At 29.8% G+C, this 19,615-nt stretch overlaps 1 protein-coding gene across 1 annotated transcript in view; it reads left to right on the forward strand.

Annotated features, from left to right (window-relative positions):
- LOC106682274 (uncharacterized) overlaps positions 1 to 19,615 on the forward strand; it is a 367,154-nt gene that overhangs the window by 250,913 nt on the left and 96,626 nt on the right. Inside the window, exon 10 of the mRNA XM_067053653.1 lies at positions 16,626 to 16,907. Within this exon, the coding sequence (XP_066909754.1) occupies positions 16,626 to 16,907 (282 nt within the window). The remainder of the gene's footprint in view (positions 1 to 16,625; positions 16,908 to 19,615) is intronic.

Genomic DNA, 19,615 nt, shown 5'->3' on the forward strand with positions numbered 1-19,615 from the left:
TTTGGAAAATATATTATACACATTTATTTCTAGCTTTCTATAGTGAAGGGGTCTATGGTATCTCTTGGTTTAAATAGATAGGTTATACATTTCTAAGAACTTTAGGGCAATAGTGATGTATAATAAAAATATAAATACATATTAAATTATATTTATGGCACCCGTATCCTACCTTAGAGACGTTGTCAGTTAAAATGAATTTCCTCTTTTTTAATGACCCAAAATTTGTGAATTGGCAACAAAAATATATCGAAAATATTTATTTTTCCATGAGAGGCGAAGATCAAGCGATGGCAATTTCAGGAATTAGCCCATTCATTAAGCTAATCCATGGGTGGGAAATTACAGCTGATCCTGTTTCACAAAGCCGTCAAATCTAAATATAAACCAATTTGGTGGCCAGTTATATAACCCTGACGAGGGTTTTACATAAAGTTGATGAAGAGAACCACTGGCTATGACAGAGCCCACGGCCGTCCAATCAAAATGCTAAAAAGAAATTAATTAAATATTTTGGCCAATAAGCACATGTGGCTTTTATTTTATCAGACATTTTATACTTTTCATTATATGGCAACCTATATATATATATATATATCTCTTTTTAAGTAAATACAATTATTACATACTCATGTCATTAGTAATAAAAATACATAGGCTGTACTGTTGAAAAGAAAAATATTCATTCTAATTACAGATCTCATTTTTTGCACTTCAAAGAATCACAACTACTTCACTACTGATGAGAATAGAACAGACTATCTTTAAATATAGAAGTATGCAGTAGAGTAAATACACTATAGAGTGGTTGAACTAAGCTAAGCCTCAAAGTAATAAGCATTTCAGGCCTCAGCGCACTGAAATATGAACAAGAAGATGTCCATAAGAAATAGAAACTAATTAAAAGGTAATATTAATAAATAAAAGTAAAATATTAGTAATCACGTTAGTAAAAATAAAGATTTTAATTGTAAATATTTAGACAAGAAATGTATAATACAGATGACCAATGAAAACAAATATGAGAAAAGTTTTGAATTATATTCAGATTTGAATATATAATGCTTTAAAGTCCACCTGATGAATTTAAGGTAGGAAAAAGAATCTGAATAATTAATACTATGTTTTGCCTTATTTTAAAAACTGCTTTAATTTGTTAATTGATATAAAACATTTAACTAAACGTGTAAATAATAATATATAATAATAATAAAAATATATTTTGCATTATTTGTAATTAATTTTATGAATATTATGCACTGAATCTTCGATATATTATTCCATATCGGTTCCGAACCGGATATTAATCCTTTTATAGTAAACTCCCTAACCATCAAAAACCACGATGGCGTTTGAAAAGAACATGGTCTCGAGGCCTTCAGATGTAGAATTATTATATTCTTCTTACCAATGGCTAGTTTCTCCACAAATCTGTCGTACCATTATCACATTTACTTTTTGTAATTATAATATTAATAATTTCAAAAAATAAAATAGTTTCATCATATAATTCTCATATATTGTTAAGGTTACTATCGAAGTATTGATACTACAAGCGACCAAGAGAAAAAAAAATGCAGTTATTTCAGCTATATTTTCGAGTACGTTAATGAATACTATCTGTAATACTCGTCGAAAGTGATGAGCCAAGTCTGCCAAGTATAGCTAGGGGGATTAAAAATGGGGGCTGTTTCAAGACGTTAAAAAAAAAAAAATTTCATTCAGAGCTCTTAACTTATAAAACTATCAGCATAATTAAAAAAAACTTAAGATAAAATAATTGATGATAGTAAGTAGATTTTCTAAAAGATAAGCTCTAATAGAGTTATTTACATTAAATAGTACCTGAGATATAGCTTCTTAATAAGCAACATTACATAAAAAATGTACTGAAAGATTAGTAGCTAATGAATTTATTTTGAGAAATTTATATCTCAAAAATTATTCCACGTACATATGTCTAATAGCACTCAATTCATAGCTAGTTTAATGTACTATAAAGTAGTTAATATATAAATATAAAGTAGTAGTCTTAATGATATTTGCTAAAATTAATTGGTTTATAGTTGTTCGTATTTCATGTGAAATATTTATATTCATATGGGAATACCATAATAACTACTACCCCTATGAAGTTACGTATTATAAATTACTTTATAGTAAGTTAAATCTTACCTTCATTTTGAGTTCTAACAGACATATTTACGTCTTATGGTTTATTTATATTTTTTCTAAAATCAAACATTTTTGTCCGAACAACTAAAAATTAACATTTTATGAATCTATTTTGTCAAATATCATAAAAACTGATACTCCAACGAAGACAAACGCTATAAACTGATTTATTGCACATTTAACTAGCTTTTATTTGAGTGATGGCAGACATCTATACGTTAAATAGCTCCTGAGATGTAGATTTATGGAAATAAATTCACTAACTAATGTTTCCTCAGTACATTTTTTATGAAATGTAAACTTAAATAGCTCTATTAGAACACATATTTTAGAAAATTTACTCTCCTTTAAATAATGTTCTCTAATGTTTTTTAAATTCTGTTGGTAGTTTTAAAGATAATTAGACTAGTAATTATGCGTATTTTTTATTAAAGTAATAACAAATTAGGTTGAAATAAATGCCTTTTTTTTTTATCGGCTCTTGTACTAGGGCTATTGGTTGTTTGGCTACGGTCTCGTATCGCTACACCTGACTTGTATGCTGACCGACTCTTCTCTTGATGGACCTATTTCTGCTATAAACTCTTCCTGATATGATCGAAAACTCCCTTTAGAACACCTCTGTTCAGAATTTCTCTCTACAGGTATTTTTAGCGAATACTTGCTTGGCACTATGTGACTTCTCGTGACTTCAATCCCCCACACCTGTTTTTGAAAAGGATGGATTCTTCTTGAGGATAAAGTTTTGTTATATACTAAAATTTGGATGTTTTACCAAATGTTACTTTCCAGTATAATATATATTTAATATAAAAATACAGTTTACTGTAAATGTATGTAACTAATATCCAATATTCAATAGCATAAGAAGATTTTATATTCATCGGAAGGTTAATTTATCTTAGGCATAAAATTATTTTCAAGTATCATATACTTAGCGGATATGAATGTATAATGAAAATGAATGTATGCGGATATTAAAAAAAAAGTCTTTATTCAAATTAGAGGTATGTCAGTTTAAAAACAATCACAGGTAATGATAGGGTTAAAATAGATTGTAACAACTGACCATATGAATAACTTTTGGGAAATATTAAAAATAAAATAACACAAGAGCATTAAGTATGTTCAAAAAGGTTCACAAGGATTACCTAAATAAATTGATAATCCATTGTGATTATTCATGCTACAGTTGACAGAATATTTTGGCATGAATAATAAAAATGATTTAACAATTTAGTTCTAGAACAATTAGTATTTACAGAAAAATTAACAAAAACAAACATACATCACATTGTACTCATAGTTTTGTAATTTATAATTTCTTTGTAATATTGTTTATTATTATAAAAAATTGCCCTCACATTGCCTCTATTCAACCTCACATTACCCACAAGCTCGTGGGGATTCAATAGTTTTAATATTCATGCTACCATCGATGAGATAGGCTGCCTCAGCATTCCTGTGTCTTATTTTCGCTCTTGATGTGACTGGTCGAATTTTTTTAATTCTTCCTCATCTATAAGTGTTTGATCTCATCTATAAGAGATTGTTGAGGACCATCACAATGCACCAGGTTGCATTGAAAATGCCCAAAGAATTTTATTTTTTAATTTTTATATGATTTCTCTGTTGGAGTCTATCGTGACTTGTATAATAGTTACAGCCTGGATTCCACTATAGGTTTTAGGACTTTTTTCTGTATATGAAGTTTGTTATAGACAGAAAAAAAAACATTTTCTGCCTTAGAGGCAATACATTTTCAGGTCAATACTACTAATAAAAAAAAATTGTTTACAGATTTTTCTTCAATGGAATGCAGGCGAATTTCACTCCTTTCATTAAATATAGCTTAAAGCTAAAAAAAGTAATACTATAATTGATTATTATTATTATTTAATAAGGACTTAACTATTGAAGTAAACAATCATAGTGTATTTCTTATTGTCTTCTATATTCCGCCTGATTGTTCAGACCTGCTCCTTCGCAACAAAGCTATAGTTGACTTGCATACTATAGCAACTCTTGCTCTGCGTTGGCTATGAACAACGTTAATCTCTATGGTATGGTTCTATGGTGGTGCGTAACCCATGTAACCTTCATCACAATACCTTCAACTGCTTCAGAATAGTAATCAGTTGCAGTACCATTCACCCATTTAAGATTATTTAAGTTCTTATCGAATTCGTATTAATATAGGTATTGTAAACACAATTTTATCACGTCGCTTAAGCTCTAATACTCAGTAAGTAATAATTTAAATTCTAATAATTAAAATATAATATTTTAGATAACATCAAAATGATCAACGCATTATTTTAGTTTCATTCAATCATCATTATGTAAGATGACTGAACAGTATTTTGATATTTCATTCAAGATGTCTCTATATATTTTTTTTAACGCGTATAACACATTTTTCGGTGTTACGATTTATCACAATTTAAGTGATGGTTTATTTTTTACAGTTTTTATTGTTAATTTTTTAATAAAATAAAATGAAAGAACTATAAAAAGCGTTACAGTGATATATTTTTGAAATAAATAAGATTTCCTTTAATAAGATTAAATTAGTATAAATTACTGTCTTTTGTTATTTTTGTTGAATAATGACGCTCAATTCGCACTTTTTCATCCAATTTTTTTCTCACCGACTAGTTTAATTTTTTTTTATTATGTTTTCCTGGGGTAAACAATTAAGTAAATCGGTTTTCCCAGCCCAACAACGCTTAAGCAAATTCTTTCCTGAGGATTTTCAGATCCATTCTGCAGACAATTAGAATGAAATTTCTCTCATTAGAAAAGAAAAGTAGAATAACGGAATTTCCAGTTCTACGTATAACTTCAGTATTAAAGTTCAAGTTTCAATTATCAGTTAAAGCAGAAAAAGGTGTTTCCACATACCACTGTCATAACATTATACATGCTGAATGCAACAACGTTCTAATAATGAGTGTGAATTGATTGTATGAAAACATATTTTATATTTTGGAGTGAAAGCTGGATGTTTGAAAAAAAATGGTATTTTGTCAATAACATCGGAGTAAAAGAGGAAAAAAAGTTTAAAAATGTGAAACTTACGCAATATTATTTTAACTATAATTTTATATTTAATGGGTTATACAAAAAATATAATCATAATATTTACAGGTTATTTCTTTTTTGCATTGTCATTACACGTAATATTAACATTTAGATGCCTGCTGTTTATTGGTTAAAGTTTATTAATATTGTTTTTTATAACAAAATCATTAATGATATGTGAAAGATATTTTTTAAAAACCTTTGTAATTTTTTTTTTTTTTTTTAAAGATCTAACCTAACACAAAAAGTAGGTGGAGTCAACAGCCTGAAATTTGGTACAAATAATTTAATACCATAACTGACTAATTGATATGATGCGATAATGAATCGGTAAAAATTTACGGTTTAGTGGTAGAGACGTTTTTTAAAACACTGGTAGTATTAAGTATTGTTAAGGAGAGACCAACAACCAGATGGATATGCAGAATCAACAAAGAGACGACGAGATGCATGAAACAAACTGTAAAGCACCATGACAGTCGTGGAGAAGGCTGGTTCGGGCTCCCAAACATCTAGTTTTTTTGTAGAAAAAAATAAATATAAATATTTTAAATAATACGCTGAAATCAAACAAATAATTGCTCTTCATTCTAAAGTTGATTTTAAAATTATTGAACTAAAACAATAGGTAACAGCTATCAAAATGATTTTCCTGTTTTTATGTGTAAACAGGCTTGACTTCACATTTATTAAATAAGTACTATGCGACTAAGTTGAAGGGGTCAGTTGTCATATAAGGTGAAAGACAGATAAATCTTTTCTAATACTCTAATCTTTTCAACATTATATCATCTGTCACTAGAATTTCAGACCATGTGCAAGGAGATCTCCAGTTGGAAGAAAATCGGAAGTTTTACTTTGATGGGAGTATATCTCAGGAAGCCCAACTTCTAAATCCACCTACCCGAAAATGATCAAAGCAAATCCATTCAGTAATTTATTCAAAGTATTGTACGAATAAAATATAACCTGTATTGATATATTGGAATTCGCAAAGAAATAATTTACGAATAATTTTGTTGTTAAGGAAAGTATCATGAATATCCAGAAAAGTATTAAGGGAAGACGGAACCCCTACTACATGCTGACATACCTAAGGAACAATTTCTTAAAATCTGCTTTATCAATCACTTTCAAATTGTATCTTACTATCATGGATTCTTAATTAATATCCTGAGATTATTTTTCATATATCTACAACATTTTTTTCAACTGAATAAAGTTTAATATTTCGACTTTATTTAATTTTTTAAAATAAAAATCTGCATATATATCATCCAACACCTGCGCCCTTTGCACCGATTTCACCTCGAATGGGTCGACAGGCAGATTCAAACTTCACTCATTACTTATGCACAGTAATGACATTTTACATTAGCTGGTCTTGTGGCCATCTTCTTTTCAGGCGCCTCGGAGGATTGTCAGGAATGGAAGAGGATGCAAGATTAGAAACTAGAGGGTTTCAGTGGTTAGATAGTTTATAATGGAAGGAATGATATCTGGTTCGGGCTAGATCGATTACATAGAGTACATTAAGGTCTTTATGTATGATTTTATTTGTGACAAAGTAAGGAGCATTGAGGACTTTACGAAAAATTTAAAATATAGAATTAAAATCTGCACCCCAACAACCCATGAAGTGTCAGGCGTTCAATACTTTGTAAGGGAGTACTGTTACTGACCAACGGTTGTACACGGAGATGATTTGTTCAGAATCACGCTCGATCGCCAGAATTTTACCCAATTAAGGGTATCTAATAAAAGAGACTGGGTGGACCCCAGGAGATCTCCAAGAACCCACAGGCTCTTATGGTTTATGGCTTTAGTGTCACAAAAAATAATTTTCTGCCTAGTCGGATTCAAACTCGGATCCTTGGAGTTAGTAACCGCGCACCTTCTCCTGGGGCTACTCGCGCTCCCTTATCTCTTATACAAATTAAAAACAAAATTCTTATTTTCAATGTCTCTATCTCCCTGATTTTCGTTTGTTCTATAATACTGCATTTAGTTAAAATAATCGTTATGCATGGTAAGTTAAAATTGAGAAGGGAGTGAGATTGACCGAGACCAATTCCTGAGGTCGGTATGGCCACCCTATTTGTGATACTGAAGATTGGCTCATCTCATTGTCGAACCTCGGAACGCCAACGGCCTCTTCGCGAGCCCTTAATGTGACCCTTCTCTTGCATCCCTTCCGTACCCAAGCCCTTTCTCTGAATATTTTATGTTCAGCCAGGACAATTTCAGGCCCCTAGCGTATTAGACAGTCCACTTTTATGTTATGTCTTAAGCTTAAAGGTTATTAGAGCTTTTTTTTTTTCTATTCAAGATATTTTTTGAATTTTGTCATTGAGGGGGTTTCTTCACTTCGAAACAAAATAATATGAGACTATTGTAACTTGGATCACACATTAACTTTATATTTGTTAAAGTCATTTGTTTAGACTCTTAAATAATATCGCCAAATAGTACTATTATTATATTTTATTAAAAAGAGATAGATGGTACAAGATCATAACTTATTCTGTTAATAAAACCCTACTGCCCCTTTAATCATAGACATATTGTACTTAAAATTATTACTTACTTATTGAAGCTAAATAATATATATAATAAAAAGAACACTTTTATATTAATTTCTCATTACAGAATTAAATACGACTGTTATAAAGTAGAACCTAAATTATATTTAAATGTGTGTAAAAGAAGTTTTAATTTGAAATTTATTACTCAAAATTAATAAGCAATACAAAAATTAATTATGAAGAATAAATTATACTCAAACTTAGTTGTCCAAATCATTTTACGTTGGAGCTAGACATTTGATGGGAATTGGTTCATCAGTTACAGCTGATCCACTTATTCTTACTGTTGGTTGTTTTACAATAAATTCAGCTACAGCAACAAATATTTTTTGGGTTATATTACAAATCTTCTGTAATTTCCAATTCGTTTGTAAAATTTAATCTTTTTTCAAAATTATGCTGATCCTTAAAAATATTTTTTTCTTCTTTGTAAACTGTAGCACTTTATACTATTTCTTAATGAAACATCTCTCTCCTGTTCAAATGTCGCTGTTACAACATTTATTTTGTTTCGATTTTCATTCAGAGTTTTTAGAGAAGGCAAGATGACTCGAAATGCAAAAACATAAGTTTTACGAAGATAGCTTACCTAATATTGAATAATAATCAATTCATTCTACACGATGTATTCACAATTGCCATTCGTTACTGGAATTAATTACCATTGACAATATATTGTTTGGCAATAGGCTGGAGTATTTGGATTGCTTACTCAGTCGTACAATGAACACAATAGCTGAGGGAGGCATGTTCATACACTACTAGTAATTTGTAGTCTGACTTCGGAAGTTGGGACTTATGTGGCGGTATAATTGGAAAAAAAAGTATTTTCGTATTGCCTAATGAACATCAGCATTTGAATGGTTCGGTAGCATCTGGTCCCTCTGAAAAATCACCGAGGTCCTATTGAAAGAGAGCCATGAGAACTTTTTCGCTTTGTTTTTTTAAATTATTTTCAGGAAGTCCACTCATTCAACAATGTAAAATATGATGTGTTCAAATATCAATTTTTATAATGTGCCGTCTATATACTGTATTCTGTTGAGAAGTATTGTGTACTCAAGATTACTCGAGTTAAGACTAATATAAATATTGTTATAGATGAAAGAACAAGGTTTTATTCAATTAGAGATTTAAAAAAGTTGTGATACATTAATAAATTTTTAACGGTTATTAGTTTTGAATTAACGTTAAAGTATAGAATCATCTCTTATTACGTGCTAGCTACTTTTTAACATCGGGCACTACAATTTCGCTTTTCCACTTTTCAGGTTACTCTAAAAATAATTATTGTGATCCTTTCGCATCTAAAGTGGTAAAATATTAAACTTATGATAAACAATATAAGACCAGAAATATTCTGATAAATTTAGAATGGAAAATTCTCGAATTTTTTAATTGCATGGATGTAATTTCTTCGAGATATTTGTAAAAGTTGATTCTCGAATAATATTTACCTATAATATTTATTTATAATAATTCAGTATTTCGTAAAATAATATAACTTTTAACATATGAAATGTGAAATAGTTATAACAATGAGGTAACGTTAGGACATGCGCAAGTATAAACATCCATTTGAAGAATATCTGAATACCAATCAGTACCTAATAATTTCATTAAGAAGAATTCAGTTGTTAAAAAAAATTAACATAAATTGAAGTCATCGTCTGATGTGAAAAAAAAATGTTTATAATAAAATCTCACTTTTTTAACATAAAGAACTCTACAGTAAAAATAATAATAATGATACAATATGTGATATATACCTGAAATAAAATTGTTCAGCTACAACATTAGTGGTGAAAGTAGTTACATTGTGAATGTCAAAAAAAATATGTTTGATTTTTATTAAAGGTACAAAAAGCTTATAAATAACTACAATACCTAGACCCTAATTGTTAAAAAAGAAATCAACAAAGATAAAAAAAGCCAAAACATTCTTGATGTTTCTTACAGGAATAATTAACCGTGAAAAAATTAAACATAAGAATTTGTATAATTGTACTTCCTGATGTTCTTTACGAATGTGAATCATGCCCTTACGTGGTTTACGTTCGTGGATTGACTTTATATTTGAAGATTTATGAAAATAAAATTCAGTAAAGAATATTTCAAACGCAAGAGGAAGAGTGTTGTAACTTAAGGAGAATGGGTGACCACTCGAGTGCAAATTTTCTAATTCACACAAAATTCATTTCATATATTAACAATAAATTTTACACATGGATTTCCAATAATGCACAGCATGTTAGCGATATTAAAACAATGAGAATAACAAGAGAATTCTGACAGCTGCACAAGGATGCACAATGCACACATTGTAAGAAGTACAAGGATACGTTTACGTCGTAGGTAGTTAGTTGCCTGCACTGCTTATGAAGCACTGGGAGATAAATTTCTGAGAGAGGCATTCTGTAGTTTCCTGATCCCACTCTATTAGTAGCCATATAAACTACTCGTGTTTCAAGGAATACTTGGAAAAAGAAAAAGAGAAGGCGCTGTCTTAAAAAAAGGCCACTACAAAGACTACGGTGGCTAAATCTGAGAACAAAAGAGCAAAGTGTTTGCTTAACAGGTGATTATTTTTTGTTTTTATGCAGTCGGATTTTGCTACGTAAATATGCACAAAATCACACTCCTGCCAATACCCTTATTATCTTAAAGGCATAGTAGGGTATAAAATAAATATACAGCTGCCAAACTACAAATAGTAGTAACAAACAATACAAATAGTATGCACCCCATATTAAATGTTGAATTGGATAACAAATGATTATAAAACGTTTATAGATCCATGTGTAAGCGTTCGGATCGAAAATAATATTGATTGGAGAATTATTTTATTATTTTTATTTTGTAATATTACATTCTGCTATATTTACCGATAGTATAATAGGAATCATAGAGCTCATTCACACCATATTTGCATATATAAAAGTTAAATGATAAATAAACAAGAAAGAGAATAAAACGAAAGTGAATAAATTGAAAATAATAATAGTATTTAATATATATAAAACAAAATTAAATTTAAAGTAAAATAATCTCTTGAACACAATCATTCCATTTACAATATTTACATTCAGTCTGGAGAACTCCGAACCGAGCTATTGGAGGAAATAGCGATCCCGCGCTTCTCTCTCAACTGCGTCACTGATCCAAGTATTAATTTTATTATTATATTTTTTTAGACGGGGTTTTGTGTTTTAATGACATTCCATGCAGGAGATACTCATTTATAGGTGTGTAGGCTAGTAGAGTTTGGATTATCGGCATCGAATCTTTGAATCTGGCGAACCTTTAATTTCATGATTGAACCTAAAATCGTCGATTCAACACATCAATTCTTATATCGTTGGTTAGGCATTTATTTACATTACATCGGAAGGGGTTTATAATTTTCAGAATGGAAGGAAGTATCATTCTGTATAAGAGCTTGCAGGAAGCTCCATATGAAAGACGGCCAAGGCAAGGGGCACTAATGCATTCTCCTAGTATCCGCCCCGGGCTCAGTGGCACAACTTTAGTGTTATATAGCTTGATAATTGTGAAAAGTGGCTCCATAGTGTGCTCTCAGCTTTCTCCTACCTGTTTGCTATCTCTCGTTAAGGATTATAATATTCCACGGTGCTAATTACACCTGTAACACTGTCCCTTCATATACCACAATTCTGGTAAAAGATTAAAAAGATGCCTTAATTCTTGTTATATAACTCATCCCCCAACTCCAATCATGACTGATTATAAACAGTTTTCATAATTACAGCTAGTATTGATTAATACTAAAAACATAAGACCAACACATAATACTTAGAAGATAATTAAATCTTAACTTAATGTATTATATTCATTTATTGATAAGTATTACAATCTTCTAAAACCTTGGGAAGTAAGTAATAGAGATACTATTACATAATAGTCTTACTTATGGTATATTTATTAAGATAAGTATTTAGAAAGACATATTGCAAAAAAAAAAATGTATTCAATTTTAAACGCGGGAGAAAAATATGAATTTGAAATGATTTAAAAAAAAAAATAACATCTAGGATTTTTAAGAATTTTTTTACAGGTCAATTAGCTTTTAAATTGACAGTTTAAAATAATACTTCAGGACTAAGGAAGGAGTCGTCTGATTATCTTTATTGTAATATATTTTCTTTTTTGAGATGTATTAATTTTTAAATATATATCATGTATTATTTTTTCGCACTTTCATTACAACTATTATTAACATAACAATAAAAAAATTAAATAAAAACGAATTCATCCAACAAATTATAATTGGAAAAGTTAATAAAATTTATTCATTTCGATTATTGATTTATTTTTTACTATTCATTTTGGTTTTTATCTTTTTAAGATTTCAGAGATTTTATTTTATTAAATATTACCACATAAATTCTCTGTAGTTCAGCATACTTAAGCTTCTTGCGACAAAAGTTGCTGTAAAATATACATATACGCCTTTAAGCAACAATCAACAACATATACATATATATTTACTATATTTCTTAATTGCAGTTATTAATAAAAAAAAAATGTTTTCGTGTATTTGTTTTTAGTAAAAAGTTTTATGTGTGTGTGTCTTATTTTTTTTAGTTTGCTTCATATAAACTATTTGTTACAAATAAAAATACACTAGCATGAATTGTTACATTCCTAACTTGAAATAATATACTTTTCTTACTAATATATACTTTTTAATAGATGTTGTGCGCTATGATTGATAATTTTTTAATAATTAGTCTTACTATCGATTTACACAAGGTGATCAAACATGAGGAAAAACTATATTACTGTATTTCAAATAGATCAACTTTTTATCCTTGTTGATTTTTAATAAAAGTTTTCATTGTATTGAATATGAGAGTTTATAATAATCTTTATTTATTCTGGGATTGATCTCTTTAGAATAATTTACAGGCGTCAAAATTAGGCTTTAGAAACTTAGAGTAAATTACAAAATAGAGATGAAATTGCAAGATGCCACAAAATAAAATAATACAATGAATTTAAAATTATACAAATAAACAACAATAATTAACAGAATATAAAAAATAATGATAAAAAAAATAAATCACTTGTCATATCATAAAACTTAAGATGACTTATGATATTAAATAAAAAGAATAAAATGATAAAAAATCAAATACAATTAAATTAAAAAATAATAAATGAAAAGTTATAATTCCTGCTAGTGTACATATTTACAATTATAAACGAAAATCTAAGACATAAAATATATAAAGCTTTTTTGAAACTTTCAATTGTTATTGTTTCGGAATTGGGCGGACAGAAGGTAGTCGTAGATTCGGGATTTGAAGATTGGAAGGGTGTTAGAACTACGAATAAAGGAGGGAATAGAATTCTATAGGGAAGAGGAGCGGATGAAAGATCTACCAAAGACTGCGGTTCGATGGGCAGTTACATGTATGGCCGTGAGCGGGTATTGCGAGAATGCACTGAGGACTTAGATTGAAGGATATCCGAGATGTACGATGGACGGTGGGATTGGATAACTTGATAGAGAAAGGAAGCAAGGAAATATTTACGACGCAAGGAGGGGTAAAGCCACTTCAACTCTTCATAAAATTGGGTGACAGAGGCGTCCCTGGGGACCCCAAAGATGAATCGTACAAAGCAATGATTTATCCGTTTTAATTTTGCTTCGAGATCCCCAGAGACACCTCCGTAAACCACACAGCAATAGTCAAAGTGGGGGAATATTAAGGAAGTAGCCAGGAGTCTACGGGTTTCAAAAGGAAGTAGGTGACGAAGAAAATTTAAACCCTTCAGGGTGGAAAAGGTATGACGGGAAATATCTGAGACGTGTTTTTTCCAGGAGAGAGTGACACCAAGGTTTTTAATGTATGGATGAAATTGTACTGGATTGTCGTTTAGGAATAGTTTTCAGGAAAGAATTTATACGGAAAGAAAAGTGTTGTTTTTTGTCACCTTAAGAAATATATAAACAAAAATGTTAATGCTAATCTATAAATAATTTATAAATTCGAAGTTAAGCAAAATGTCGATAAAGATCGCCTTTGATTCACCCGTTATACTATGGTATAATAATTGTACATAACTCCCAATAACGTCACAACGGAAAATTTCTTTCCAAAACTTTCTTCCATTAACGACTGGACTGAGTTTCACACAAAGTTAAGGAGGATAAGCTCCCCCTAGAAGTAGAGGACGGCTGCGGCAGAAAGATATTTTATTTCAATAATTCTTTGGGGGTTTCAGGAACTTTTACAATAAGATATCGAAAATAATTATTTAAAAATCACTTCACTTCGTCTAGTCACTGTTAGCGAATTCCCAAGAACCTCGGGAAGGGGGAGAAAAAATATTTTAATGGATTTCACTTGAATCAATGTTTGTTTAAAAGTACAGTGGAGTGGGCTCGGCTCGATATATTAGTAGAGATAAGGACTTAAAAGTTCCCAGAAGCGCTTACTGTTGTAGCTAAGAGCGTACCTAGAGACTCAAAATGGAAATGCTTTTAAAAATCACTTATCAAAGCTTGTCTGAACATTATAAGCTTACGTTTACGTAAAGATTTTATCGAGGATTGAAATTTTAAAACCTGTTTTTTTTAAGTTAGAAATACTTTCTTTAAATGCTTGCAAATTATATATTTTTTAATTATAGCTCTCTAATTTGACAGAAATTTTTTCGATAATGACTTTTTCATTAGGTGATTTTGACTTCTTTGAATCGATCTAGCCCGAACCAAATATCACTCCTTCCATTATAAACTCTCTAACCACTCAAACCCTCTAGTTTCTAACCTTACATCCTCTTTCATTCTTGACAATCCTCCGAGGCGCCTGAAAAGAAGATGGCCACGAGACCAGCAAATGTAAAATGTCATTAGAGTGCTACCAATGGAAAGTTTCTCTACACGCCTGTAACACTCAAATTTACCTTTACTAAATGTATTATAATGTACAGTTGTAAATTAGCTATAAATAAGTATTAATTAAGTGAGAATTAATAATTGAAGGTATGTTATATTATTAATAATACTGTTGTTGGTATAATTGTTACAAATGAAGGTATAATAAGCTATTAAATGTTTAAATTATCCTTGAGGATGGGCGAATTTGCCGAATCGTTGGACCATTGATGTTAAGAAGAGTGTGAGACTAATAAGGATACCATTTGATTTATTTAATAAATAATTACCAGTCTCAAGAAATTGAAAAAAATTATATTTAACGAAAATTTTGGTTTTTCTGGGAAGGGAAAGTATTTTGTCGCTTAAATGGTACTGCAAAGTACTGCATAGGAGAACATGAAATTATTATTATGTTCAAAATATGGTCCGGTTTATTATGTGTTCCTAATATCATCCGTTTATTTCCCCTAATAATTAATTACCCTTTAATTTTCATTTAACTGGAAATCAAAGCCCCCTTTTTTTTTACTTACCTCAGTAGGTATAACACATAACATGTGTTTCTCACATAAAAATCAAATAGCATTCAATCAACTTTGGTTAATGCTGAATTTTAAAGCAGAAGAAAGCGTATGTTGTATCACTATTACTCTATATATTATTGCAGAAAAGCGTGTTCCACTGCAGGGAAACTAACAGAAAATGATAAATGCAATTTTAGAAAAATAAGTATGTAGATATGATTTTGGAATGTCTTCTGGATGTAAATCAAAAATATTGTCGAGTAATGCCGAGGGAGAAATTACCAGTACAGTTCTTTGCGTCTGACAGTTTAAAACAGTTTTATTTTAGAGAAAAAAATAGGCTGATTAGTAATTTAAGAATGAACTAAAATCGATAAAAAGTAAACTAACTTTTTAACAGGACAAGTTATTGACAACGCGCCCTGAAGGCTTACATCACACAAACTGGTTAGCACATTTTTTAAAAATGTTTTTGCCGATTTTCGTGTGAAAATCTAAAACTCCTATAAAAAAAATATATATTTCAGAATTGAATTTACCATAAGCACTCCAATTGAGCCATTTCATGAGCTCCATTATGATAATCATGACAGCCATTAGTCGAGGAAAAATTAATTATGATGATTGATTCTTATATATGATTAGATTCCTAAAAGATTTTGTTGCATATGATTTTCCGTTTGTCCGCATCATTTACGAGCATGTTGTCGAAACAGTAAAAAATGTATTTATGAGTTTTTGACTATTTACGCCTTCGGAGATGTAGGATCAAAAAACTGACTTAGCGGATATGAACATGTCTTAAAATATGCTTCACAACCATAATCCGTAAAAAAAAAATAATTAACCCATCTTATTTGAAATTCCAAAAATAGGGGAAAATGTATACCAAACGGCACTGTCGTTACTCCAAATTCTAAATTGTATTATGTCAAAATTACAAACATTTTTGGGGGCTAGAAAAAGTGAACATATATGGTGGTACAATGAGTATATCATCAATAATTATTTCATTTAACTCGAGAAACAGTCTGCAAAAGCAAAATGTTTCCAGAGAAATGTATTTCTTTATTTTTTTAACCAAGTTTTGAATAATCTCCTCCCTGCAAACATTATCACACCTGTACATGTTCTATTGATTTTTATCATTTTACCTATACATATAAAAATTATCATTTAAAAAGTAATACTTTTTTTTTTAATATTAGTATTAAATAAATACAATGATGTGCATTTCCCTATCTTAAAATATTTATCTCATTTTTTTTTTGTTGTTATAAATTATTTTTAATGTTACTTTGTATGTTGATCATGAGTAAAGTTTTAAGTTGTTGACTATGTTGACAGAAAGGAGGGGCCTACACGTGTTCCGTGGCAGCAGGGAGCTGGTCAGGCCAGGCGGCCTCCCGATTGGACGTGGTGGACAGTCCCTTGGCCGGATCGAGGTGCCCCGGATCAGCGGCTTGGCCCCCGACGGCCCCAGGGCTCCAGGCGTCTGCTCCTTGTCCTCCAGGCTACATCGGCATTGCCACAAGGCTTTGTCTTCTGCTGGAACCTGGACATGGAAGGTGGCAGATTCCAGATTACTCAGACTGCAAGTCACATCATACTTTAGCCATTACTAATGCGGTTAGTGGAAAGATGGATTTTGTATTTATTAAGCTTGGCCCAATTTGTAGTTATTTGTTATATTTTAATTGTCGAAAACTGCTTATTGAAATCACCATTAAATGAGAAAGCGCAATGATGTATCACTTAAGAAGTTTCAATACTTCTTTAGAATATATTAATTTTTTTTAGACACGATTGTCTACCTCATAAGATCACTGAATAAAAAAGTGACAAATGTCTAACTTTTATATGCTCTAGCAACTGTAATAGACAATATTCATAAAAAAAAAAAAAAAAAAAAAAAAAAAGCTTCATACACAAAAATTATATAATTGGGACTGGTAAATATGTAAAGTACACTACTGGGATAAGCGGAAAATTTATAGATTCTTGGTTTTTCAAAAGCTCATTAAAGTTATAGCTTTTATTATTTTAATTACTAGGAAAACATGCAAATCGTTGGGGATTTTTTTCAATTAAAAACCTCTTGGATCTGAGTCCATATTTTGGAACCCAATCTTAAATTAGAGGTGTGAAATTTATACGTTATTCACATCTAAAATCAAAGGGGAATTTATCATATCGAAACATCCGTATTGGCTTTAATAAACATTCTTAAATTTGTTATATATGAGCTGTTAAGTTCATGGATCGAAATAAGTCAAACCATTCGTTTTGAATTCTTTAGATTATTTAATTCTTGAATTTTTAAGACTTTCAATGGTATAACTTTTTCTGTTAAACGTATTCAATTTATATCATACAGCAACTATTTAAAAGTACTCGTATTTGTAGTTAATTTCATTTTACTTAGTTTAATTTGGCGAGAACAGCATCACTTACACCACTTTTACTCCCAACAATTCATAGTTAGTAGATTGTAATATGTATATATTTTGCTATCTTACAATATTGTCAGTCGATCTAAGGGCCGAATAAAAAATATAACATACTGGTACATTTAAATTTAAAAAATGATTTGTTATAAATGCCTATTCAAGCATTAAAAACATAATGCATTTAAATTTGTTCATAGCGATATTCCAAGACAAAACATTAAGTCTCAGCGAACGACTTTGGTCTCCTAGCAAAAAGTAATCCCGTAGATAGCGTAAGAAGGGATCTAGAAGAGGTTCTCATCCTCTCGTCCTTCGGTAGAGATGCATTGGGGCCTCGCTCAATTGCTCTGATATCTCCAGGCCATTACCGATGCCCAAGAAGTTAGGGACACAGTTATGGCTGCTCTATAACTTCTATTATTGCAACAGCATCGTTCCAACCCTATCTTATCCCTAGAGCTGATCTATATTTAACCAGATTTATGTGCCAAGTCAGTCACTGAAATCGGATCAGATTCCATTAATTAAACCATCTATTATTAACAGGAGTTGAAAATCTATCCTTGGCTATTGTTACAGGAATCCTCTGTGTTAACGATTGTTCTTTGAATAGAGTAAATTATAATTGTTCATTATTTTTTAATCATTGCAAATGCGAATTCAAACCAAGGCAAATTTCTTAATTTTTTAAAGAAATAAACCATTAATTTAACTTTATCATTATCATGCAAATAATCTGAAATTACAAAAATATTTGAAAAACAATTTTTTATTTGATTATCATCAATGAACTTAACTGTATAATCGATATATGTTAGATTTTTAAAAAAATGTTAATAAAATTCTTTAAAAATTTGATTCACATTTTCATTTTTATTTTGTTCATTTTTCAATTATATTAGTTTTATCTTTCATCATTTTAAATGATAAAATTCTAATTCTAAATTAATGATAAATTCTAATTATATTTAATTTTCTCCTTCATTATTTAAAACCGTATTCCCATGGAAAAAGTTATGCTTTATTTTAGAAATTGTAGTAAGGCGGAACTGTAATGAGCATTTGTAATCGAGAAAGAAAAACAAATATTTTTATAATCATATCTTGCTCAAAATTTGAGAATCTATGTTTTAAAATACATATAATTTAATGATTCAATAAAAAATATTTGAATATGAACCCGTTTGAGGTGACTCATGGGTCATAAGAATGAAGCTGATATTAGGAAAATAATAATAGTAAATTACAGATTATGTTAAAAAAAATATATAAACTAAACATGAGCATTTATTTCTTGAGAAGAAAAAATAAATGAAACCCCTTTTATAAAATTAATTCAAAGAATATCAAAGAAAAAAGAAAACTTTATACATTTTTTTTTCTGTTAGAAAAAATATTTTATCGTTATACAAATAAAACTGGTTTAAGAACAGTTACTTAGGAAAACTAATAATTATTAAATAAGATTAGGAAAACTGTACAATGTAATAAACATTTAAGAAAATTATACCAAATAATTATAAGTTGGTGGTTTGGGCTCCGTGGTCAAAAATTCAAAGGTGAGATATAGGAGACTAAATGTCCGTTAGCAGAATACAGAACGCTCTATCAATACGTAACTGCAAATGGACAACGGTGTGTTCGTATTCATACAATAACTATCAAGAGTAGATAAACTGTATGAGAAATGTTATCCTATTAGACAATAATTGAAGAGCCTTACTCTAACCCTCATATTTGGGGGATAGAATGAGCTTGGGGATCCTAAGGTCGAAATTGTAAATATTGTATATAATTCATCTTACATAGTTTGATTATATTCATTTCATTTATTTATTTTTCTTCCTATACACATATAGAGATTTTATATATATATATATATATATA

The sequence above is a fragment of the Halyomorpha halys genome, unplaced genomic scaffold (assembly GCF_000696795.3).
Source record: "Halyomorpha halys isolate HHAL.00 unplaced genomic scaffold, Hhal_1.1 Scaffold400.1, whole genome shotgun sequence".
NCBI classification, from domain to species: domain Eukaryota; kingdom Metazoa; phylum Arthropoda; class Insecta; order Hemiptera; family Pentatomidae; genus Halyomorpha; species Halyomorpha halys.